The sequence below is a fragment of the Procambarus clarkii genome, chromosome 68 (genome assembly GCF_040958095.1).
Source record: "Procambarus clarkii isolate CNS0578487 chromosome 68, FALCON_Pclarkii_2.0, whole genome shotgun sequence".
Classification (NCBI taxonomy): domain Eukaryota; kingdom Metazoa; phylum Arthropoda; class Malacostraca; order Decapoda; family Cambaridae; genus Procambarus; species Procambarus clarkii.
This window is the reverse complement of record NC_091217.1, coordinates 10123872-10150380: the sequence shown is the minus strand read 5'-3', so window position 1 is coordinate 10150380 and position 26509 is coordinate 10123872. Positions and strand designations below refer to the sequence as shown.

At 45.4% G+C, this 26509-nt stretch overlaps 1 protein-coding gene across 4 annotated transcripts in view; it reads right to left on the bottom strand.

The window, feature by feature from the left end:
- Positions 1 to 2722: 2722 nt before the first annotated feature.
- The window catches only part of sff (sugar-free frosting), a 192045-nt gene continuing 168258 nt past the window's right edge, over positions 2723 to 26509 (bottom strand). For 2 of the 4 annotated variants that reach the window (XM_069310831.1, XM_045769329.2), the window contains 10 exons: positions 22319 to 22459; positions 20243 to 20393; positions 17356 to 17571; positions 16200 to 16399; positions 10606 to 10824; positions 9517 to 9902; positions 9222 to 9388; positions 7561 to 7747; positions 6257 to 6429; positions 3796 to 4201 (listed from right to left, as the gene is read on the bottom strand). In XM_069310831.1, coding sequence (XP_069166932.1) covers positions 4043 to 4201; positions 6257 to 6429; positions 7561 to 7747; positions 9222 to 9388; positions 9517 to 9902; positions 10606 to 10824; positions 16200 to 16399; positions 17356 to 17571; positions 20243 to 20393; positions 22319 to 22459 — 1999 coding nt within the window. In that variant the 3' untranslated portion in view covers positions 3796 to 4042. Of the gene's footprint in view, positions 4202 to 6256; positions 6430 to 7560; positions 7748 to 9221; positions 9389 to 9516; positions 9903 to 10605; positions 10825 to 16199; positions 16400 to 17355; positions 17572 to 20242; positions 20394 to 22318; positions 22460 to 26509 lie in introns of all 4 variants that reach the window. The other 2 variants (XM_069310830.1, XM_045769330.2) reach the window with 2 other exon arrangements.

Below are 26509 nucleotides of genomic sequence, written 5' to 3'. Positions count from 1 at the left end.
TCTTGCATAGTTAGCTGTATAATTTTTAAGTGCATATATATATATATATATATATATATATATATATATATAATATATATATATATATATATATATATATATATATATATATATATATATATATATATATATATATATATATATATATATATACATAAATAAATATATATATATATATATATATATATATATATATATATATATATATATATATATATATATTTATGTATTTTTCTGTTACCTGGTTTCTTTATCATATATATATATATATATATATATATATATATATATATATATATATATATATATATATATATATATATATATATAAAATAAAGTGTGTGTGTGTAAATCACGAAGAAATTAATACGTGATGTTCAATGTGAGGAATGAGGTGAGGTGAGAAACAATGCCTTTGTTCACAGACATAAGGGAATTATGAAATAAGAAGACTAATAGGGTATTATTGAGATAAATGTGTATCAATACTACACATTTATGATACACATGTATAGAATTCGTTATTGACGAAGCCTTCTCCCAATCAGTTTGGTGAGAAATTGGTCACAAATTTGATTGTGAAAGGGCACCTTAAATAACGAATTGTAAAAGCATTTTCGACAAACATTATTGAATCTGCAATACGGATTACAAAATCATACAATTTAAACATTAGTAGTGATTTGTATAATTTAGATCGATTTTTGATTGATCAGTTAAAAAACAATTAGAGTAAGTTAATTGATAAACATTTATATCGATAATACCTTATTAACATCACCTTCTCATTATTCCCTGATGTTTGTAAACAAAGACATTGTTTCTCATCTCATCTCATTCCTGCCTATATATCCACACACACTGAATTGTAAATCCATCCTACTGAAAATGTATTATTAAATACGAAAGTACTTAAAGAATTTCCTGTCTTAATCCTATATATATATAGGATTATACATATATATATATATATATATATATATATATATATATATATATATATATATATAATATATATATATATATATATATATATATATATATATATATATATATATATATATATATATATATATATATATATATATATCCATTATATTTATGGACATATTACAAAACTCCACCTTAAACCCTTTGGTAATGGACACTAATGTCGGAAATACTTTGCGCAATAGTGGCTTTATAGAAATTACACTGTGTACCTATGGATACTCCACTCTGTCATATTTCAAATGTTCTTTATATAAATAAAAATGATTATTATCATAATTATTATTGTTATTTGAGTGTTCAATTTGGAAAACTTTGGAAAATTGGGTTCTGCTTTGAAATTCCTATAAATAGCAAGATTTGAACTTTATCTGGCTATTATTACCTAATAGAGAGATAAACTATGAAATTATGTAAGCCAATAATTATACAAAATTTGCACCATGTGGAAAAAGTGTGCAGAAACATATTAAAAAAAGAAATATGTTAAAGAACATTTACGATTTTGTTTAAAGTCTTCTATAAAATATTTATAATTTTCCTTGAATCTTGTAAAGAAACTTTAATAAGTATATTGGGAACCCCTCTATCTAATCTTCAGGACCAAATATGAAAAATTTAGGATTTACTTATCATAAAATTCGATATATTTAAGAAAATATATTAGTTTTTAATATTTCCATATTCCCCATGATTTTAATTACTATTTGAAAAAAATATTTAAATTAATTGTATAGTTTTGCAAAGGAAATGCAAGTGACTGGAATACCTGTGCTCTAGAAGGGTTAGGAAATCACACTTTGCCTGACTGTCAACGTCACCCTACAACACCACTCGTGCAGTCACTGACAGGAGAAATCCTTCATGCAAAATGCACAATAACGAAGGTGTATTATCAATCAACGAACCCAATACTTGACACTGTCGTGATCTGTCAATGTTTTACCAAAACTATTACTAGTGTGACAGCATGACAGCCGTTCTCCTGGAAGGGATGGATATCACGTGATGTAACCGGCGGCAAGTCACCTCAACATTCAGAGATGGGACTCTAGTCTCACCTCGCCCGTCTTAGGGGTTACATGCTATAAGAATATGAAAGTGTATTATTTATTCTATCTTGACTAAAATTTGAGAGCCGTAGTATTGCCAGAATTGTGTTATATCTGTGGTGCCCTGACAGTGAAGATAAAAATGATAAAGTAAACGATGATTTACTTTAGACAGAACTGATTCCTATTGCTGTTTTGTAGACTGGGATTTATCCTGAACCTTAATATTGAGACGACCTTATTCTTACTGAATTATATTTTCGTGTATAAAGAAGCAAGCTTGTGCTGAGAATGGAATACCTGGTGTACTGCCATAGAGTGACTCAGAAGCCACGCAGGAGTAACTAAACATCTTCTAAGAGGTTAGCGAAGAGTTACCAATGATAACAAGAATCTGACGCCAGCCGCTTTACATGTGTTTGGGATGCAAGGCCAAGCACCGAGTTTTACACGCTAATAACCATGAACGGTGGCAGCTGAGTGCTCTAACTGTATGGTTGTACTAGCATGCTACATGCGCCTAGGGTAATGCTTATAATGGCTCTTATTGGAAATGTAAATAGTTCAAGCAGCTGCCAGACACAGATGTTTCTGTCAAGACTTACACGACACAGTTCGTACGGTCTTCGTTGCCTGACTTCACTTTGGGAGCACCATTGTTCTTGATAGTTAAAGCTGACTCAAAACTTATATTATAATTATATATTTGTGTAGAAATTCTTCATGAACAGGAACAAAGGGAATATTAAATGCCTTCCATAAGGGCATACCAAGACTAAGCTTCACTGATTACATACATATTCGGCTGGAAGAAACACTTCTGGAATATATCTAAAGAAGACTGGTTGATATATAACGGTTTGGGTGGGGCTCCCAGTCACCCACTGGAGGGGGGGGGGGCTTGGCCAACAAGTGGGGGTCCTGGCCACCCAGAGGGGGTCCTAATCAACATGTGGGGTCGTGGGCACCCACTTGTTGAGTCTTGACCGCCCAATGGGGGCTCCCGGCCACCCAGTGGGGGCATGGCGCCAGCCAATGGGGGCTATGGGCCAGTGGTGCTGCTGTGTATCCCTGGAGTTTGGACCACCTTTCACAAACATCAGTTTCTACCTCACTTCACATATATTTAACAAAACTATTTAATGACTTAATTCCATCTGAGTAAATACAAGATTACGTAGGTAGTGACAAGAACATAACGTTGATAAGGCTGACAGACACAGCCAGTACGGTGGTGACGCCTCACTCCCACTCTCACCTACAGTCCCAAGTACACAAACTGCGGTAAACACCTCATTCATTGCCCGAGGGGAAAAAAATTGAGTTAAGTTTTTGCTCTTGTAAGCGTGCAGCCTTTTTTTGTCATTCCTAGATCAGCACTGTCTACGGACGATTTCAGTTTGGTGAAGCTTTCCACTGTCACTTGTTGCAAAGCCAATCAATCCTTTTTTGGCATGCTACCAACTTGCGTGGGAAATAACAGAATGTAGGTTTCATCGCTTTGGCTATACTCTATAAAACACTCTCTAAATATAGTATAAAATGAGTAGAATAACATAGTTGCAAGCAATAAGTCCCAGTACCTTACTCCACCAAAATCAGATGATGTTAGGAAGCCTATCGACAAGAAAACTTGAAGCTAAAAGTATCTTTTCGCATTTTCAGAAGAAACCATCTCTGGACACAACACGACACAGATCATACCAGCAAGCACTAGCTAGTTCATTCGTCCTTAGGGGTAAAAACAAGTAACTTCAAAGTTTATCTGCTTACCATACATAAGTATATGGACAAGTTTTATCTAATCACGCTGGCAATCAATTATATTCTAACCGTTTGCCGTAGCATTATGCATCCCTAACGTTATTCTGTCCTGATGAGCAAATGTTCTTCTCGACGGAACGCGGGACCTGGTCACAAGGGCCGCCTGGCAGGAAGGGTGGTGGCAGTAGGGCGCTGGAGCTGGCGGCGCTACCAGTGGAGGCCCGGCCCGCCCTGGACTACGTGGCCAGCTCCGACGAACCCAACTGTTGCGTCTCAGGGTCCGAGGTACTCCGCCCGTTGGACACGTTGGCTTGTGGCGAGTCCCTGCCACCCCGACCGCTAGACAGGTTCTTGCCTTCTGACTGGGTCATGTCACTCTCTACGTCACTCTCAGTCTGTAAACATCAAATGTCGCTCAGCGCCGAACATAACAGTTATAAAGACGACACAAGAATAGGAAAGGAGTTTTTTTACTTACACATTATAAAGAGGTGCAAGGTAATGTGTTGATATATTGAGCTCGTGTACAATACAAGCATATATAGAACCATGAAATAAAGTGTAAGGAGTAAAGGGTATAGTTGAAAGCTCAAGTCCATTTCCTATCTGCTTATGTAAGAATTCTTTTAATTATAAACATAATACAGACTGGTCACGGACGTTCGTATCACAATAAACATAAAACAACTGTTCTTCAGAATATTTAAAAATGGAAAAGTCACACCAACATGGAGTAAGAACACACTGGAGGAGAGTTCTAGACATCTGCTACTGTAGCAAGACATTCTCCAATACTATGAGCATAGTACTTCAACAGTACCGAGACCGATAACATATAAGCGACTTATTTATCTGGAACCCATTGTTGATGTGACGACTTATATTAAATTTTGTAACTAGCTCATCAAGATTGTAACTTGCTTAGCTAAATGAATTGTGGGGTTCAGTCCCTGAGCCCATTATGGGCCTCTGTAACCCTTTCCACTACCGCCCACAAGATGGGTATGGGGTGCATAATAAATGAACTAAACTAACTAACTTCTACCAGGTTTCCTTGTGCCACCGTCCAGTCTTATCAACACGTTTATGGTTGCATGTTTAGAACTGTTTACCTAAGAACGGTCAGTTAGAGGTTAGTGAGGCGTGACAGGAAGATGTGCAGTAATGGCTGTCTGCTGGAACAACAAATATGCAACAATTTTGAATTATTATTATTTAATCCTGAAAACTCGGCCAAAATAAGAGACTACGTGAAACACTAAGATGTGACCTTGTGAAAAGATAGCAGATCTGTACACATGTAAAGGTTATGAATGTGGTGTGTGAGGTGGACCTTGTTATGTCCGGTCACTGTGCCTGAGGCACAGAGGCTACCAGGCTACCTGGACCCCAATAAGAACTGACTGTCCGGTCAATTAATACACGACTGGTAGTGCCAGATGTAAGGGAAGTGAAGCAGACTCCAGCACACACAACCCCAAAAGTCCCAGACGAGGAATAACATAAGAGGCCGCGGTATTTAACTGAAAGCGTCCCTAATCAACACCCAAGCTGAGTCCCACAACCGTCCAAGGCACACCAACAATCATGGCATAATGAACCACCAATATTCCGATCCATTCTCCTCAAATAATAGTACTCATATAATCTATCCTGTCGAAAGTACCAATATGTAGTGATGGACTACCGAAAAGTTAACTTTTTTGTACTTTTAATTTTATTGAGTACGAAAAATAAATCAAAAAGCAAACTTAAACATTCCTAGGCCTAATTTATCACATATATGTACTACATAGGCCTAACATACCGTGTATTAGGCCTAGGGTTGCCAAGAAAAGGTAGGTAAGGTCTCATATTTATGTCGCATATATCAAAGAAACAACTTTCCATTTGGTCAAAATCAATAATACAAAAGTCAACTTTCTGGAGGTCCATCACTACATATTGGCACTTTCCACAAAATAATTACAATGTGCACTATCAGGTCAGGAGTTATAAGACGGGATGGAATAGTCCAACTTTTCTGTTTGCATCATAATTATATACCGCAGATAATCAAAGTTACTGAGACAAATGATTCTAATAGAATAACTCAAATTTCTGAGATATTTTAACTTAAGAGAGAGAACTGAGGCTGAGGAGATAACTGAAGCTGCTGAGATAACTCAGACTCTTGAGATAACAAAGACTACTGAGATAACTGAGCCAACTGATATAACTACCGCTACTAAACTAACTAAGGCTACTGGATAACTGAGGCTACTGAGATACCTGAGCTACTGAGAGTAAGGTTATTGGGACAATTAAGCCACCAAAGATAACTAAGGCTAGTGAGTTAACTGAGGCTACTGAGATAGCTAGGAGCCCAGAAACACCTGAGAGGACGGGGTGACCCATCCTGTACAGCAAGTGCGGTAGAGGGCGATGGAGCCAGAGAGAAATACACACACCTGCTTCCCTGGAGGGAAGGGCGAGAGCCTCTCTGAGGTGTCGGAGCCACACGAGGAGGACTCTGAGAGCTCGGTGGTGAACTTGCGTCCCACCCTGGGGGAGGCTGGCGGCCGCCGGCTGCACACCTGCGCCTGGATGTGCTCACATATCCGTCGGAACCGCCGGATGTTTCCTGAAAATATTGAGCGTGAGATGGAGCTCGTGGCGGCGTCCGGCATGCACGCAATGCAACTCAACATTGCAGCGCACAAAAAAATCTAAAAAAAAAAATTAAAATTTGCTTAATCAAAACATGGTGACCAAGAATGATCATTTAGGCATGCAAGTTAAATACTACTTTATTCCTGTTTTCTTAAGCAGTGCAAATTATTCTTAGTCAAAAAATGTTTGCCATATTACAGTTGTTTGGGATTCAATATTCCAAAAATTCACCACAAACTGTCAATTTCAAAGTATTAAAAAAATCTGCAAAAAGTGATTTTGTGATGCATTCTCACGTGTCAAAATCGGGGTGGGAGAGAAGGGCGGGCCACACGGACCCGCACACGGGTGCAACACTACACAAATTCTGCCAACAGTTATATAGAACAAAATCTTAACAGTGGCCACCAAAAATCTAAGAGACAGAACATAAACATAAATCAAGTATAGTACTGTAGTTCACACAGGAGAGGAAGCAGGCCTCCATACTATACTTGTGGCGTATGTATACACAGGACGGTGCATGCATACACAGCGGTGGTGTATGTATATACAGGTGTGTGGTGAGGGTAAACCCCCCAGCTTGGACAGGTGTGTGGTGAGGATAACCCCCCCCAGCTCTGGCAGGTGTGTGGTGAGAGTAAACCTCCCAGCTTGGACAGGTGTGTGGTGAGGGTAACCCTCCAGCTCTGACAGGTGTGTAGTGAGGATAACCCCCCCCCCCTTGGACAGGTGTGTGATGAGAGTAAACCCCTCCTCCCCAGCTAGACAGGTGGACAGGTGAAGTGTGAAGGGAAGTGTTGTGTGGTGGGGCTGCGTGGTGCACACACACACACACACACGGGACCTACACAAGTACAGGTCCTGTCCAGCCCCCGTGAACCACAGTCCTACACCACGTGGAGAACAGTATTAAACAAGTACAATACACACCGCCTACACTCAAGACCCCAGCTCTACACGACTGAACTAGCCACAAGACTGGCATCCCCTCAGAGTACTTGAGTGTGAGCGCGAGTACAAGCTCACCTTACGCTTGATAAGCTTTAAGCTGTGAAGCGGGATACTACGGAAATTTGTTTAACTGGTGTTGGTTCATTACCCATCATACCAGAGAGCAGAATGAAGTTAATGGCGTAGAGCGGGTTGGGGTCATTGGGGCAACAGACCGGCGTGATGTCCACCTGGAACCTGACGTGCCTCTGGAACATGGCTGGACCCGTACTCCCGCGCTTGTACTCCACCCGGAAACTCATTGGTGACGTCACGCTATGGCTCAGCTCCGCTACCTGCAGGTGTGTGTGTCATGCTTAGTACCTGTAGTGGTTAGGGCTCCAGGGGCCCTCATCACGACGGGGGTCCCAGGGGCCCTCATCACGACGGGGGTCCCTGGGGCCCTCATCACGATGAGTGACTCAGGACCTCTATAATAGCGGGGGATCACAGGGCCGGTGTAATGGCTCCCATGACTCCGCTAATAACCAGCCACTTGACAAGCCGTGTCCGGATACGCGCACAACTTGTCTCAACCGTGTGTGATGGACCCCACAACAATAACACATCTCAGGTCCCTGTTGGTCGTTAGCAGTGAAGTAAAGTGCCTTCTATCTCCGTGGGCTGCTTCACAACCAGCGTTCTGCTCCACCAGGCAGCCTGCACCACCTCCTAACACTAACCTATCTCTCCTCTACAGCCGCACTCTCACCGCACTTGCTACAAGCGCTGCTAAATAGTGTTGAAGGCTTGGTACCTTCTTTGCATAAAACTTACTCGCTAGATGTACTAATATATATATATATACATTTATCAGCAATTGACACTAATATGAAGGTGAGACTCGCCATATCTTCCAAGACAAGTTACCTCACTTCCTACCCTCACCTGAGCTTCCTCGACTCTCATAACACAAGACTGTTTGCCTGGAGCAAGGAGGAGTTTCAATTCCTTGTCATGATGGGTTGTGACCCGCCGTCACTCCCGCCGTATTGTCCGGTACAGAGGCACAACCACTACAATGTTATACTCACTGGCGGGGGAATCCCTAGTTATAAAAATAAACACAGAGCTAAACTGGAGAAAACAAAGGTAGGTTCTGCTACGCGACCATGAGCGGTGATTGTTTTAGCATTGTTCATAAACCTACCATTATTCATCATCCTACCATTATTCATCATCCTACCATTATTCATCATCCTACCATTATTCATCATCCTACCATTCATATTACATTCGTGTTAAATGATCAGTCAATCTTGCCATACATTTTGCTCGGTGAGCAAAGAATTGTGACGTTAAAACTTGTAATAATTGCAACTATTTCTGGTATTCTTTTATTTGATTTGATCTCCAAATATCTATGGTTCTGGCAGCTCACACATACGCGCGCGCGCGCTCACACTCACCAGCCCATCCTCCTGTTTAGATAGTACTTTTTATAACTATGTGCACCATAGTACAAAGATTGACGTACTAAGGAATTATATAGTAGAACTTGGTACTATTCACTTTATAGTCTGAAAAAAAGAAGCTAAAAACAAACTAAAATATTCTTATCAAATAAATATACTTATCATTCAATACTGATCTTTATATTAATTTGTCAACAAAATATTCAACTTCAATATGTTCACAAACGCAGAAAAAACTTTCCCTTTTCACCCGTTTTTGAACTTTCCCGTTCTTGAAAAAACTGGAAAGTGGCAGAGGCAGGATAGGTTGAGAGGAAGAGTGGCTTAGTGCAAGAGGACGACTCTCGAGACTCACCGAGAGGAAGGCATGGATGAGGTCAGCCTTCACGGTAGCCAAGGCCTTGTCCTTCACTAGGATCGTGTAGGTCTCGTCTCGCTCAGTGCTCATCAGCGACCCAAACCACGACTTCTTCGTTAGCTCCGGGGACGACTCCGGCGTCAAGTGCACCTCATCTGCCGGAACTGTGGTGAGCGTGAGATGATTCAGCTTGTGCCTAAACGAGTCTAGCACAAACCACACTCACTCTATACCAAAGACAAATTAACAAAGCAGCATATAAGCCAAAGACTGAAATCAGAACGTAGAGTACCTTGTAATTTCCTCCTATGGAAGCGCGGGGAACCTAAGAAAGAATTTTTAATTGTATTTAGGCGTGATTTCCAGTATGGCGCGGAGTAAGGGGAGCCGGGAGCTGAGGGCGGGTTGCTGTCGTCCCCTGAAGTTATTGTGCCGGACTGTTGGTGGCTGCTGGTGCTGCTGACGACGGTGCTGACCCCGCTGGTGCTGGTGCTGGTGCTGGTGCCGCTGTGGTGGTGGTGGTAGTGTTGCTGGGAGTGGTGGTGGTGGCGAGAGGTGCGGGGCGAGGAGAGCGGGGAGGCTGTGGGCGTCACGTTGTTGGAGTGAAGGGGAGAGTGTGACCCGCTGTTGTTGTTGTTGCCAGAGCGACGCCGACTGCACGGTAGCGTGTGCGACGACCTGGACACAATGCTCACCGTTAATCACAACTTGTAGGCCGACAATCACAGCTGGTAATAACATGACATGCACGTGCACCATTGGCAGATGTACAATAGGCGTGGTTATACCCATCACACCAAGATGCTCACAATAAAGCACTCCAAAAGTGGCCAAATATCTGGCTGGTAAGAGTTTCCGTTGTTCGGGAGAGCAAGCCTTTACTTAGGCTTATCCAGGTCCCCTTAAGCCAACTATTGATCCTCCGCAGGATGCAACCCACAACAGTTGCTCTACTCCTGGGTACCTAAATACTGTTAGGTGAATGAAGGCATCGAATGAAAGGAAACGTTCAATACTATCTCTGTCCTACCACGGTAATTGAACCCGGAACCCTCGGTTGTTAGCCTATGGCACGCCACTGCCCTACAGGACTGCTTCGTATTTTACATTTCCGAGTTCAATCTCTGATGATCCAAGTGAATGAAATGGTATTCCCTACTCACACATAACCATAACTCTAACAGCCATTGCCTGTAGTGAAGAGACATGTCAATATAAAAAATCTGAAACACGTTACAAAACAAAGACTGGGGAAGGGAGGAGAGGCAGTGTAGAGAGGACACGCATGTAGAGAGAAGGGGAATGAGAGGCAGTAAACTTAGAAGAAGGGTGGAGAGGAGAAGCAGGGACGGTGGAGAGGCCGGGTGTTGAGGACACCTACTGGTGAGTAAGATTTCGACGTGGGCTGATGGGCGAGCCCTCAGCTAGACGCTCGAAGTGGGACATTGTGCCGTTAACAGAGCAGGTGTCCACTCTCTTTCTTGGCGGGTCGGCGGACTCTGAGCGGTATCGGTGGATGACCTCGTTCTCATCCTCGCACGCAGGTTTCCGTCTCTTCCGGTCGAGCAGGAGGAAGTAGATCACCTTCTCGGTGTTGTGGCTGAAAAACACAAACTCTGTGTATAGCATGGAGTCTTAGTTACCAATCTAACACTACAAATATTTGTAGTTAAATGTTTGTATTTAATACTTCCCATCATGAAGTGCGAGTGACAACATGATTCCTCCCACCAATAACGTTAGTAACACTTGGTCTCTCAAAAACTGCGGGACAACCTGTCCTCTTAAAAAGAACGTCGCTTTTGGCCGTTTGCCCGTATGGCCGAATATGGACGTAATTTGAAAATGAAAAAAAAATGAAAATAAATTTGGGATTTTTTTTTCAACAACAGTAAGTTAAGGGTCCTCTGGTTGGTTAGGTGGGCAGGAAATTCTCATAAAATTTCAAAACGTTATGAAAAACGTTAATGGAAAGTTTCCTTTTCTAAGCTGGCCGAGTAAGCCGGACGACTCAAACAGAAAACGGGACAGTGCGTCACTTTTGGGAGTCAATTTCATTTCAAATTAAGTCCAAATTTGGCCATAGTGCCGCGCATACGAGCCAAAAGTGACGTTATTTTTAAGAGGACGGGTTGTGCGATGTTTATCGTCTGTAAACAAAAAACAAGTTCCGGTTTGCCGACCGACCTCTGTTGTCCAGCTGCAACCTTCTTACTCCTCTGTGACCCTCACTGAGAGTACTGCTCCTCCAGGCTGCATTTATGACTCCTTACTCAACTCTTGGGTAGAATTCTAGCTTTAACGAAGGGCCTAACTTTTGTCAATCTCCCGTCCTGCCTGGCAAGAATCACATATAAAGCACAGCACAAGAGAAACTGGGACAGAAGGTTGAGGACACAACTAACTGAGTGTCGTTCGAAAATTGGCTTTTCATTTATTTTCAAAGCCTTATTTCTAATTCTCATCAATCAGTTGCTTCCTGGGCCAGAGAGCCCCGACAGAAGAACTGAGCTGACCAGTATTGAATACTGATACAAATAGAACTAAAAGGTAAGGACGTGATCCAAATTCCAGAACGCCAAAACATTTAGGTACATACAATTTCGTTTGATGAAAATGTCAACCGGAAGAAAGATGCCCAACTGCAACACCCAGGATGTTATGGGTGCTGGGATGTGCCTGGATGCAAATGCACAGTTCAAATTCCAAAACCTCGGAGCTGTGAAGTCACCAAATAATACAAAGGTGAAGAATGCCTTTAGGCTGGGGAACTTCCACACACAGCACGAGCATGTTGGTAAGCCTGAGACCATTAACTTGACCATTATCTGCAGCAATTGAGAGCCAGGCGAGATAGCACAATTGAGATGGTACAAGGCACCATCGTATGGGCATTTAGGAAGAAGACTGCCACTGAAGAGAGGCAGGAAGCCAGATACAGCACAAGGCTGGAACTATAAGCAGTACTGTATTATGCAGCTTATAAAACTCTGAAGCTTCGATTGATGAGCAATAGCATCCTGACTGGATAACACCAAAACATTCTACTTTAGTTTCAGTTGAGATCGTGTGTAAATATATTGGTGTCGTGGAACGGCGCCACATACACACAGTTCCATCTGGAGGAAGGTCAAAAAGTGATGCATAACCACTACTGAGATGACCTTCTCCACTTTCCATTCTATCCCAATCATTCTAAAACAAGAGAGACAATTATGCTAACACATTCGACGTACCAACAACTGCTGTGAGAACTAAAACCTAAGAAGCCAGAAGACACTACGACTGAAAAACAAAGAAAATCACACTAACGTAATATATATGAAGGAGACAATCCACTTCTACCACCACCACTGACTTGGTAAAAGTCATACAACCGGATTTCTACTGTATGACTACTATTTCCTGCGATTTCAGTAGAAATCCGGTCGTCTCACAGCCCCAGTGGATTTCCTCACTACGACTGAAATCCAGTATAACAGTGGAAGAAACCGCGAGGCTGCCCAAATCGAATGCTAGTGGAACACTGTCGAGGTGCAGACGGAGAGAGTAGAGCTCCTCGGGATTGAGACGTCTTTAATGGCAATCTTTACTGTTGCCATTACCTGAATGTTATTTTTGAAAGGAAAATGAAAGTGGTCGTGGTGTCCCAAGTGAATCCCAACTATGTCAAGCGTTGCGCCAGCAGCAGCTGAGATTTCATTTCGTTCACCAGAAAGTTGAATTTGCTCGACATCATCGCCAACACAGAATTACTGATGGACGTAAGCTAAGTTTGAGACGATATGAGCGTTAACCCACAACAGGTTGAGGCTCGACCTTTGTCTTGGTGGGAGAGTCAGACTACATTCAACCCATTCTCCCTCAATGACAGTGCTGAGAATAACTATTTGGTCCAAAGTATCGACATGTAGTGATGGATCATCAGTAAAGCACTTTCTGTACTATTAATTTTATAAAGTCCAGAAAAAATAAAGCTAAAAGTCAAACCTAAATATTTCTACGCCTTGTATATATGTACTATATTAAGCCTAGAAGTTCTGGGAGAGGTTAGTTAGATCTTAGATTTAAGTTGAGGTTAAAAAAGTTTCCTTGTTTGTCCAAGATCAATATTACAAGTCAACTTTCTGGTGGTCCATCGCAACATATTAGTACTTAGGACCAAATAGTTACTATAAGTACTTTCATTTCAGGAGAATGTGCTGGAGGAATTGAACCACCAGTAATTGAAGCATCCTGAATGCCCATAACCAACACCTCCCAAATGTGAGTGCCAACTGTTTACAGCTGATCAGTACCAAAATATACCCTGAGGAAGTGAAGGAATCAAGTCAAGGAGAAATCGTGTATCAGCAGGTATCAAGCAGCATCCAGCAGGTATCAAGCAGGTACCCAAATCCATTCACTTTTGTCCATAACGACAACGGTTCAGACTGACATTCCAGCAACATACCGACAGGTTTCCTACCATAACGGGACAGTTAATTAACCACTCACCACTCCACTGTAGGGCATACGTAAATCTGTGTATCTATGTATTTTCGTATGTAGCTTAGCTTAGCATTTTAAAAGTACTACAATCACCTTCCGTGGTTGATTGTTAAATAAATCCCTGAACTGTATGTTTAACAAATCTCTCACCAGGAGAAACCCCGACACACAACCTACTAAGTCCAACTTCATAAAAACCTGTCGACGTGCCCTCACTGGCCCTAGTGTCACTGGCCCCTTTGCCAGGGTGAACAAAGGGGCCGAGAATAACTAGCAGAGTCTTCTTCAACAAAAGCGAGCAGATTCCTTTGACCTCCACCAGAAGTGTCCGAAACAAGGAAACGCCACTCGCTCAGGGAACACACACACCAGAACCTCGACCACTCTTTAAAGAATCCTACAGAAATAGCACAGCACCCTCTTCCCGGGCAAGGAGGGAGAAACAGACTTGGCCTGAAACCATGTAAGGACTGAAAGAACAAATGACGAGCTTCCTCCTACAGATAGCCGGACCTCGCCGGTGGAAGAGAGGACAGCAGAGAAACATGTGGATGCTGACACCTCCAACTAACTCGACACCGCTTGCCTGCTGGGATCAAGTACAGCGAAGTCGGCAACATTGGATCAGCATGAACACCTCAAACTATTCTCCAGTGAGGCAGCACATGTAACAATCGTCGGGTACATGTACAAAATGTGCACTTTTGCACGTCACACAATCAACGGTTTAGCCAACTGGTTAAATGGTGATAATTGGGATCACGAGGCTTTAACAATTTATGACAACTAAAATCAAACATAACCTAGATTTAATATAATACAAATATGTACTTAATTAGGTTTAGTTTGGGTGTTAATATCTGGTATGTCATCCAGACTCAAGTATGTTATTTTCTGCATATTGGCAATATTGCAGAGCCTTATATGTGCTCAAGTTCATACTTGGTATAATATGAACTTGGTATAATATGAACTTGGTATAATGAGTCTATTGACTCTTAGTCATGATGTGTCCACGTTAACCCTGCTTCTTCTACAGCCCCACTCGCTCATTACCATTATAAGGGATTGTTAAAGAATATTTAGGTTAGGATACATAAATATATATAATAAATGTGGAGTTAGGTGATATTTGTGTTTTATAAAGTATTTGTAGTCAAATACGATGGTGCTTGACTTAGTTTTGACGTATTAATACAACGACGCTTTATATGTTAAGTAACGTAAGTGATAAATATAAGGTGATGAGATATCACCGTCCCACCACCAGTGTCTGGCCAACAATCTCGTACATCATTACACGTATCATGTCACAGGGTCAGAATCACCTCACACAACCAAAGTGGTTGGGCCACTACCGTCTACTTCCTGATTTCCACCTTATCTCTCAAACCTTCTTGAAGATTTCCTGTATCCTTATCTTACCCTTTGTTTATCAGCTCCATGGGCACCGGAACCGGATGCCTCCTTATAATTGCTGCGGGCCGCTCCAAGCAACAGCCTGGTGGACCAAGCTATCACAAGTCAAGTCTGGCCTCGGGCCGGGCTTGGGGAGTAGAACTACTCCCAGAACCCCATCCAGCAGGTATCAAGCAGGTACCCAAATCCATTCACTTTTGTCCATAACGACAACGGTTCAGACTGACATTCCAGCAACATACCGACAGGTTTCCTACCATAACGGGACAGTTAATTAACCACTCACCACTCCACTGTAGGGCATACGTAAATCTGTGTATTTATGTATTTACGTATGTAGCTTAGCTTAGCATTTTAAAGTACTACAATCACCTTCCATGGTTGATTGTTCAATAAATCCCTGAACTGTATGTTTAACAAATCTCTAACCTTGTCCATGGAGGACAGAAGAAAATTAATATATGATGGTTAGCATTGTAAATATGTGGCCACGTCTGTGGCAGAAAAAAACTCCACGAAAGAAAAACATTGTATGATATAATTTTAATGTTTTCAATATTTATCCAAACCAAGAATAAAAAAAGAATTGAGAGACTGTTGTGCAGCTCTGAGCCTTGAGAGTAGCAGGCGCATCGGAAAGAAGGTTTAAGTGGGTCAAGAGCGAGGCGGAGGTTTGACGTGAGACTTGGCAGTCTGCCTCTTGACCGACGCCAGGCGAGGCTGAGGTGGAGGTCCCCAGCCTCTCACCGACGCCAGACGAGGCAGTAATGAGGTGACGGTCACTGCCTCTCACCCTCATCAGACGAGGCATCGGAGCCCGCTATGCACAAGTCACCAAAAATTGCCGTTTACACATAAGGCAGCTGAAAATCTATTTAACAAATTATGAAAAAAAATTAAAAAATTGACTCGTAAAAGGACAAAATATGTTTTGGCCTAATAAAGTTTATAAACCTCCGCCTATCAAGACATTGAACCTTTCATTACCTAACGATCTGGATTGTTTTTTGTCAAAAGACTACATGAAAAACCCGAACTGGTTAAAGAGAGCAGTGAATTACCCACCAAGGATCGAGAAGGTCCAACATAACTTTGTCCTTGTCCTTGAAGCAGCCGAGGGAGCCCATGTTTCTGATGACATCTGGGTCGATACTGTCCTTGGTGGGGATGATGTGGGTCTGGACCACCTCCATCATGGGCTTCTCCAGCTCCAGCTCTCCCTTCCCGCCAGCGATCACCCATGGGTGCTTGTTGATCTCCTCCAGCTGGAGGAGGACGACACTACGCGGTCAGCTCAACACGTCATTGTCATGGCACTCACACGCGTACGCACGCACACAAGCACTCACACGTTTACGCACGCACACAAGCACACACACGCGTACGCACGCACACAAGCACTACACACGCGTTACGCACGCACACAAGCACACACACGCGTACGCACGCACACAAGCACTCACACGCGTACACACGCACACAAGCACACACACGCGTATGCACGCACACAAGCACTCACACGCGTACGCACGCACACAAGCACTCACACACACGTGTACACAGGCACATATACTTAATGGAATGAACTAAAGGAACAGGTTGTGGAAGCAAACTCCATTCATAATTTTAAAAGTAAATGTCAGGGAAATAGGTCAAAGAGACATTGCATTAGACAACCGTCGATAGAAAGGCGGCAATCCAAGAACTAATTCTCTTGGATTCCGCATATACACACATACATTGCATACGCATAGACATTATACATATTGTATATACATACGTACACACATACATATATACCTACATATTCACCTCGACCCAAAGGTTGAGAGGTCCAGGCAACCTCATTTTTGTGGACTTGCTGTATATTTAGATATTATGAAATGCCAAAATGATTAAAAGAAAGTTAGGTTCATTATTTATATTTACAATTAACAGATAAACGCTTAAAAATACTTTACAATAATTTGAAATTACTGCTCCCTTTTAGCATGTGTTTTTCCAAAAAATATATATATAATATCTGTGCAAATTCCCCAATTATTCTGAAGAAATTTAAATGTCTTGTGGTGTCACACCTACAAGACATTTTAACGTGTGTGACGACAACATGTGTGTGTGTGTGTGTGTGTGTGTGTGTGTGTGTGTGTGTGTGTGTGTGTGTGTGTGTGTGTGTGTGTGTGTGTGTGTGTGCGTGCGTATGCATGCGTGCGCCTCTCACCGTGAAGCGCTTCTCCGGGTTGACCTCGATCATGCCCCTGAGCAGGTCTTGACAGTCCGGGGGGACGAAGTGTGGGATGTGGAAGACGCCCCTCTTCACCTTCTCCAGCAGCTGGCGGAGGTTGTCGTCATCGAAGGGGAGCGCCCCCACCAGGAGGGCGTACAGGATCACCCCGCACGACCACACGTCCGCTCTGCGACCGTCGTACTTCTCTCCCTGAGGACCACCAACAACACCATCAGGATAACACACTCACTTCCCACATCGTTAAACAAAATTTACATCTGATTTTGTAATCAGAAACTCACACCCAGCCTCAAAAATGCCCACTTTATTGATTTACCTGTAAATATATCTAACTAGGGGTTATTATATTTAAAATTCTAAATAAATATTATAGTTTCACTATATCACAAGTGGACATTTGAAGTCATATAGTAAGGTAATTAAGATATTAGTAAGGTAATTAAGAGATACTGATCAAAGTGCATCATGGGGGCCAACAGGCCACGTGATGTCTGTAGCCTCTCCGGACGAGGCTAGTTACGCAAGGAAGATATACGCATTATAGTACCAGATTAAGGCACATGAGATCAACTGAAGGTCGAGTAAGTCACAGGCATCAAGGGATATAAAGCCATTAACATTGGTCCTGCTCCAATTAGTTACAAATATATATATATACATCAAGAGCTCAACATTGCTAATAGTAAAAAAGAAAAAGAATTAAAGAATTAGTTTCTTCTGAAGCGGTCCGCTCCCGGCGCTCTCATCTACCCCCCCCCCAAAAAAAAAAACAATGACAAAACAAAAATCTTACAATTACAAATGAGATAAACAACTACAAGACAAGAAACAAACACACCATCACCAGGCGAAAATGTATTAATACATCTACACGCTCCAATTTTTGGGGCCTCTTTCCCTCTGGATATTTGCCTGCGGGTACAAGTGCGTGTGTGCCTCTATGTATGTACACATGCATACATATGCATGTATGTTTGTGAATGCATGTGTGTGTGTATCTATGTATGTATTCATGCATGCATATACTTGCAAGTTTGTAAATACATGTGTGTATATGTAATCATGTATATATGTGTATGTATACAAGCATGTATATATATACAATAAGAATGTGTGGCCAGCGTTGTAGGCCAGACACCTGGGCCTACACTCACACAAATGTGGAGGAGAAATAGTGTGGTTTACGGGACGGGTGTAGGCTCGTCAGGGTAGGCCTAAGTTAAATGCTTTAAGATATACAGCGAGTAACCCAACATCCCAGAGCAATTGTTATATGTCTGAAATAAATCTGGGATGAAATCGGGAATGAGATATCCGTAGACTGTGAAATTTACTGGAGCAATTTCTTAATATTTTCGGATAGAAGGGGAAGTGGGGGAGGAGGGGGAGGGGAGGATAGGGGGAATGGCAATGTCAAAGGGGCAGGGGGCGAAGGGAATGGGGAGAAGGGGGTCAAAGGGAAGATAGGAAATGAGGGATGGAATGGGGTTATGAGGAGAGGCAGACTACCCCGGGCACCTCTAGGTACAACCATAGTATATGTATATATATATATATATATATATATATATATATATATATATATATATATATATATATATATATATATATATATACATATATATATATATATATATATGTATATATATATATATATATATACATATATATATATATATATGTTCCTATATATATATATATATATATATATATATATATATATATATATATATATATATATATATATATATATATATATATATATATATATATATATGAGAGTGTGTGTATACACACATGAAAGGAAATCAGGAGAGCGGGGAAGCTTAATTGGATTATATTTTTTGGGTCAGTTCTGTAGTTTTTTGCTTCGAAACTCCAATATTCCAGCTGTGTTTGTGTGGCTGGAAGGTAAGCGTTAATGGGCAGGTTAATTACTACACCATTGTTACTGTATTTAGTGAGGCGCCATGAACCATACTTGTTTAGTGGAGTGCCATGAACCACGAGTGGAGTACCACAGGGTTCAGTTCTTGCACCAGTAATGTTCATTGTCTACATAAATGATCTACCAGATGGAATACAGAATTATATGAACATGTTTGCTGACGATGGTAAGGTAATAGGAAAGATAGTTCCTATAGCCACTAAGGGGGTGGTTCTAGATAGAAAACTGTCACCTGAGAACCACATAAAGAATATTGTGCGAGAAGCCAATGCTACACTTTCTAACTTTATAATTGCGTTTAAATACATGGATGGCGAAATACTAAAGAAATTGTTCACGACTTTTCTTAGACCAAAGCTGGAATATGCAGCAGTTGTATGGTGCCCATATCTTAAGAGGCAGATTAACTAACTGCAAAAGGTGCATAGACATGCTATTAAGTGGCTCCCAGAACTGAAGGGCAAGAGCTACGAGAAGAGGTTAGAGGCGTTAAATATGACAAAACTAGAAGATAGAAAAAAAAGAGGCGATATGATCACTACGTGCAAAATAGTAACGGGAATTGATAAAATTAATAGGGAAGGATTCCTGTGACCTGGAACTTCAAGAACAAGTGGCCATAGATTTAAACTAACTTAACACAGCTGCCGATGAAATATAAGAAAATTCCTTTTCGCAGAGTGGTAGACGGTTGGAACAAGTTAGATGAGAAGGTGGTGGAGGCCAAAACCGTCAGTAGTTTCAATTGACAAAGAGTGCTGGGAAGACGGGACACCACGAGCGTAGCTCTCATCCTGTAACTACACTTAGATAATTACACACACACACACACACACACACACACACACACACACACACACACACACACACACACACACACACACACACACACACACACACACACACACTCACCCTGATGACCTCCGGGCAGGCGTAGTGAGGTGACCCACACGACGTCTCCAACATAGACCCTTCGGGCTGCAGGGACGCCATGCCAAAGTCAGCGATCCTAATGCTGTTCTTCTCGTCCAGCAGGAGGTTCTCCGGCTTCAGGTCCCGGTGGCTGGCGACAGACAAGCTTCGTCAGGGGCACAGTCAACCACGAATAAAAATAAACAATTAATAATGTTAATATTGAGAGGAAGGTGGTGGTATATGTAGGCGATGAAGGCGATGCAGAGGTTAAGCAATTATAAGGCGAAAGCGCTAAGCCAGTATGATACTTGAAATGGATATGAGAACAATAAGAAGAACGGAGTGAAGGGACGGTGCCCAGCCATTTCCACCATCGGGGATCGAACGCCTGACCCTGCAAGAAGCAAGGCTGTAACCGTACCGTCCAGTCCAAGAAAGTAGATACAGAGGAAAGTTGTGTAGGGACGACTGGTGTTGGTTACAGCGACCAGTGAGGCGCGGGAACCACTGCCTCAAGAGCGGTGTGGGTCTGGCAGAGACCATTACCAGTGTTCCTTCCTGCGCGTGTCCATACATGTCCCCCGAGACCTGTGTGTATCGCCTCCACTACCCCATACGGGATGGGTATGGGGTCCACTACTGCCCACGGGATGGGTATGGACCCCATACACACAGGATGGGTATGGACCCCATACCCACAGGATGGGTATGGACCCCATACCCACGGGATGGGTATGGGGTCCACTACCGCCCACTGGATGGGTATGGAGTGCATAATAAATGAACAAACCTTAACATAAAACTAACAAGTTTCTCATGTTCTAACCAAACCTAATCCAGACATTTCTGTCCCGCCCGAGAATCGAACCAAGGATCCCCCGAGTGTGTGTCGAGAACGAAGCCAACTGAACTACCAGACCGGATACTGAATGTCGATTTATTACAAGACAGTTGACGTGTGCTTTATGAGGGAACATATATACGTCCGTGACCTTCTTAGGGCCAGTTTACACACCACAGTCGGGAGTCTTAACTGTAAGAAGGATTTTTAGTTTATCACCATCAGTTTGTCATTCTCCAGGGCGGGAGTTTCTTGGTTACGTTCACTTGTGGTCCTCGGGAGACTTGCAGACCTTAGGAGCACCAACTTCCCGCGCACTGATAAGGAAGTTTGAAGGTCTTTGTGGCGCCGCATTTCACAAGCACCAGGTGGATCACTTCAGACATGACCGTCTCAACTTTTCCGGTCAGCCACAGCTTAAGTCATTCACCCGTTTATGGGTGAATATAGTGCAGTCATTCACCCGTGTATGGGTGAATATAGTGCAGCCATTCACCCGTGTATGGGTGAATATAGTGCAGTTATTCACCCGTGTATGGCTGAATATAGTGCAGCCATTCACCCGTGTATGGGTGAATATAGTGCAGTTATTCACCCGTGTATGGGTGAATATAGTGCAGTTATTCACCCGTGTATGGCTGAATATAGTGCAGCCATTCACCCGTGTATGGGTGAATATAGTGCAGTCATTCACCCGTGTATGGGTGAATATAGTGCAGTCATTCACCCGTGTATGGGTGAATATAGTGCAGTCATTCACCCGTGTATGGGTGAATATAGTGCAGTCATTCACCCGTGTATGGGTGAATGTAGAATGCAGTCATTCAAAACCCTTATATAAAAAACCTCAGTGTAGGAAAGGTATATCAGGGGAATTTATAAACCATGATAGCGAACGTGGAGAATAAAATTGTTGGAGTTTGAGGGGAATAATACCCTTTGTAACATGGGTAATGGCCACCCTACCACCATCTCACACCCTACAAGACAGTCGGAAGTTGGTAACGTTTGTCACGATACAATGCAAAATAAAATAGGGTTTTAAGATTGAAAATTGTGTAAACTAACAGTAATATTAATCATATTACACAGATAACCATTCTAGATAAGTACAGTGTTTCTGTAACAAAGCATCACTTTGTATCACCGGAGAGGTGTTTATAGTAGTTGCAGTCCCCGCAACACAACACAACATTTGTCAACACACACAAAATCTCTCACCATATACTCACCATATAGAGTGACTATGACAAAAATCTAAGGCTGATATAATTTGTCTGAAGAATCTCCGAGCTTCCTTAGGTGTTAACCTGCCCTTCTTGACGAGGTAGTCGAAGAGCTCCCCACCAGACACGTGTTCCAGCACCAGGTACCTGCAAGAGTACTCTTGTTAGTTCTGCCACAAGTGATGAAGATTATAGTGTCAGCTCCTGGTACTGTGTTCCAGCCCCCAGGTACCAGCAAGAACGGGGCTACCTCCTGGTACTGTGTTCCAGCCCCAGGTACCAGCAAGAACGAGGCTACCTCCCGGTACTGTGTTCCAGCCCCAGGTACCAGCAAGAACGAGGCTACCTCCTGGTACTGTGTTCCAGCCCCAGGTACCAGCAAGAACGAGGCTACCTCCTGGTACTGTGTTCCAGCCCCAGGTACCAGCAAGAACGGGGCTACCTCCTGGTACTGTGTTCCAGCCCCAGGTACCAGCAAGAACGAGGCTACCTCCTGGTACTGTGTTCCAGCCCCCAGGTACCAGCAAGAACGAGGCTACCTCCTGGTACTGTGTTCCAGCCCCCAGGTACCAGCAAGAACGAGGCTACCTCCTGGTACTGTGTCTCTTCCTTCGCCCCTTGTTCCCCAGCAGTAATTACGGACCTGGTTGTAAAACGACTGGCGGATCGTGTGCTGGGAATAAACCATGACGCCCAATGACCTAATAGGTTGCATGGCCCGAGACCAAAACTTACGACAACATCACGTACACAACATGTATGTCCCAGAGGCCCTCTCCCGCCACGCTGACGGCCACTGCCGCCCCCACACCGCAGTGTGGACCAGGACGCAGTGTGGACCAGGACGCAGTGTGGGCCAGGACGCAGTGTGGACCAGGACGCAGTGTAGACCAGGACGCAGTGTGGGCCAGGACGCAGTGTGGACCAGGACGCAGTGTGGGCCAGGACGCAGTGTGGACCAGGACGCAGTGTGGACCAGGATGCAGTGTGGACCAGGACGCAGTGTGGACCAGAACGCAGTGTGGGCCAGGACGCAGTGTGGGCCAGGACGCAGTATGGACCAGGACGCAGTGTGGACCAGGACGCAGTGTGGACCAGGACGCAGTGTGGGCCAGGACGCAGTGTGGACCAGGACGCAGTGTGGGCCAGGACGCAGTGTGGACCAGGACGCAGTGTGGGCCAGGACGCAGTGTGGGCCAGGACGCAGTATGGACCAGGACGCAGTGTGGACCAGGACGCAGTGTGGACCAGGACGCAGTGTGGGCCAGGACGCAGTGTGGACCAGGACGCAGTGTGGGCCAGGACGCAGTGTGGACCAGGACGCAGTATGGACCAGGACGCAGTGTGGACCAGGATGCAGTGTGGACCAGGACGCAGTGTGGACCAGGACGCAGTGTGGGCCAGGACGCAGTGTGGGCCAGGACGCAGTATGGACCAGGACGCAGTGTGGACCACGACGCAGTGTGGACCACGACGCAGTGTGGACCAGGACGCAGCTTTATACATTTTTATAATTTGCTTCACAACAATTTTTGTTTTGTTGATGAAGTATCTCCACTTCATAAGGCTTTGGTGCGCTTCACGGAAGGATGCCAGGCTGCTACACCCTCGGCTGCAACACCCTTGGCTGCTACACCCTTGGCTGCTACACCCTCGGCTGCAACACCCTTGGCTGCAACACCCTCGGCTGCAACACCCTTGGCTGCTACACCCTCGGCTGCTACACCCTCGGCTGCAACACCCTTGGCTGCTACACCCTCGGCTGCTACACCCTCGGCTGCAACACCCTTGGCTGCTACACCCTCGGCTGCAACACCCTCGGCTGCTTCACCCTCGGCTGCTACACCCTCGGCTGCTACACCCTTGGCTGCTACACCCTCGGCTGCTACACCCTCGGCTGCTACACCCTCGGCTGCTACACCCTCGGCTGCAACACCCTCGGCTGCAACACCCTTGGCTGCTACACCCTCGGCTGCAACACCCTCGGCTGCTTCACCCTCGGCTGCTACACCCTCGGCTGCTACACCCTTGGCTGCTACACCCTCGGCTGCTACACCCTCGGCTGCTACACCCTCGGCTGCTACACCCTCGGCTGCAACACCCTCGGCTGCAACACCCTTGGCTGCTTCACCCTCGGCTGCTACACCCTCGGCTGCTACACCCTTGGCTGCTACACCCTCGGCTGCTACACCCTCGGCTGCAACACCCTCGGCTGCAACACCCTTGGCTGCTTCACCCTCGGCTGCTACACCCTCGGCTGCTACACCCTTGGCTGCTACACCCTCGGCTGCTTCACCCTCGGCTGCTACACCCTTGGCTGCTACACCCTTGGCTGCTTCACCCTCGGCTGCTACACCCTCGGCTGCTACACCCTTGGCTGCTACACCCTCGGCTGCTACACCCTCGGCTGCTACACCCTCGGCTGCTAACACCCTTGGCTGCTACACCCTCGGCTGCTACACCCTCGGCTGCTACACCCTCGGCTGCTACACCCTCGGCTGCAACACCCTTGGCTGCTACACCCTCGGCTGCTACACCCTCGGTTACAACACCACGGCAGCAGCCGCAACACACGAAGACGTCTCTAAGATTCCTGCAGTCCAGGGACGCAGGCAGACGTAAACACATTCTGGTAGTTTGCTCTGTGTGTTAATCCTCTCTCTCGGAACTCTGCTAAGACATTTACTGCAACAGGTAATGTCTCCTCCTGGCGTCACTGAGGAAGGCAGCAGTGGGGGACCCGCCTCCTGGCGTCACTGAGGAAGGCAGCAGTGGGGGACCCGCCTCCTGGCGTCACTGAGGAAGGCAGCAGTGGGGGGACCCACCTCCTGGCGACACTGAGGAAGGCAGCAGTGGGGGACCCGCCTCCTGGCGTCACTGAGGAAGGCAGCAGTGGGGGACCCGCCTCCTGGCGTCACTGAGGAAGGCAGCAGTGGGGGACCCGCCTCCTGGCGTCACTGAGGAAGGCAGCAGTGGGGGACCCGCCTCCTGGCGTCACTGAGGAAGGCAGCAGTGGGGGACCCGCCTCCTGGCGTCACTGAGGAAGGCAGCAGTGGGGGACCCGCCTCCTGGCGTCACTGAGGAAGGCAGCAGTGGGGGGACCCACCTCCTGGCGACACTGAGGAAGGCAGCAGTGGGGGACCCGCCTCCTGGCGTCACTGAGGAAGGCAGCAGTGGGGGACCCGCCTCCTGGCGTCACTGAGGAAGGCAGCAGTGGGGGACCCGCCTCCTGGCGTCACTGAGGAAGGCAGCAGTGGGGGACCCGCCTCCTGGCGACACTGAGGAAGGCAGCAGTGGGGGACCCGCCTCCTGGCGACACTGAGGAAGGCAGCAGTGGGGCACCCACCTCCTGGCGACACTGAGGAAGGCAGCAGTGGGGGGACCCGCCTCCTGGTGACACTGAGGAAGGCAGCAGTGGGGGGACCCGCCTCCTGGCTGACACTGAGGAAGGCAGCAGTGGGGGACCCGCCTCCTGGCGACACTGAGGAAGGCAGCAGTGGGGCACCCACCTCCTGGCGACACTGAGGAAGGCAGCAGTGGGGGGACCCGCCTCCTGGTGACACTGAGGAAGGCAGCAGTGGGGCACCCACCTCCTGGCGTCACTGAGGAAGGCAGCAGTGGAGCACCCACCTCCTGGTGACACTGAGGAAGGCAGCAGTGGGGCACCCACCTCCTGGCGTCACTGAGGAAGGCAGCAGTGGGGCACCCACCTCCTGGTGACACTGAGGAAGGCAGCAGTGGGGGGACCCGCCTCCTGGCGTCATAGGGTAAGTAGAGAAGGCAGCCGAAGGATGAACCTCCCATCTTCTAAGAATAGCTTTAACCTTCGATAAAAGTAGAAGGACCTTTAAGACGACAGAACAAAAGATTTACAGTCCTATAAGGAAAACTTACCATGGGCCCTCTATCACGGTCTGGCTGGATGGTGAGAACGGTATTGATTGGTCCAGGGCCACGGTGGCCCAGGTGGCCCCCAGGTGAGCGAGGGAGGTGGGGTCCAGGGCCACGGTGGCCCAGGTGGCCCCCAGGTGAGCGAGGGAGGTGTGGGTCCAGGGCCACGGTGGCCCAGGTGGCCCCCAGGTGAGTGAGGGAGGTGTGGTCCAGGGCCACGGTGGCCCAGGTGGCCCCCAGGTGAGTGAGGGAGGTGTGGGTCCAGGGCCACGGTGGCCCAGGTGGCCCCCAGGTGAGTGAGGGAGG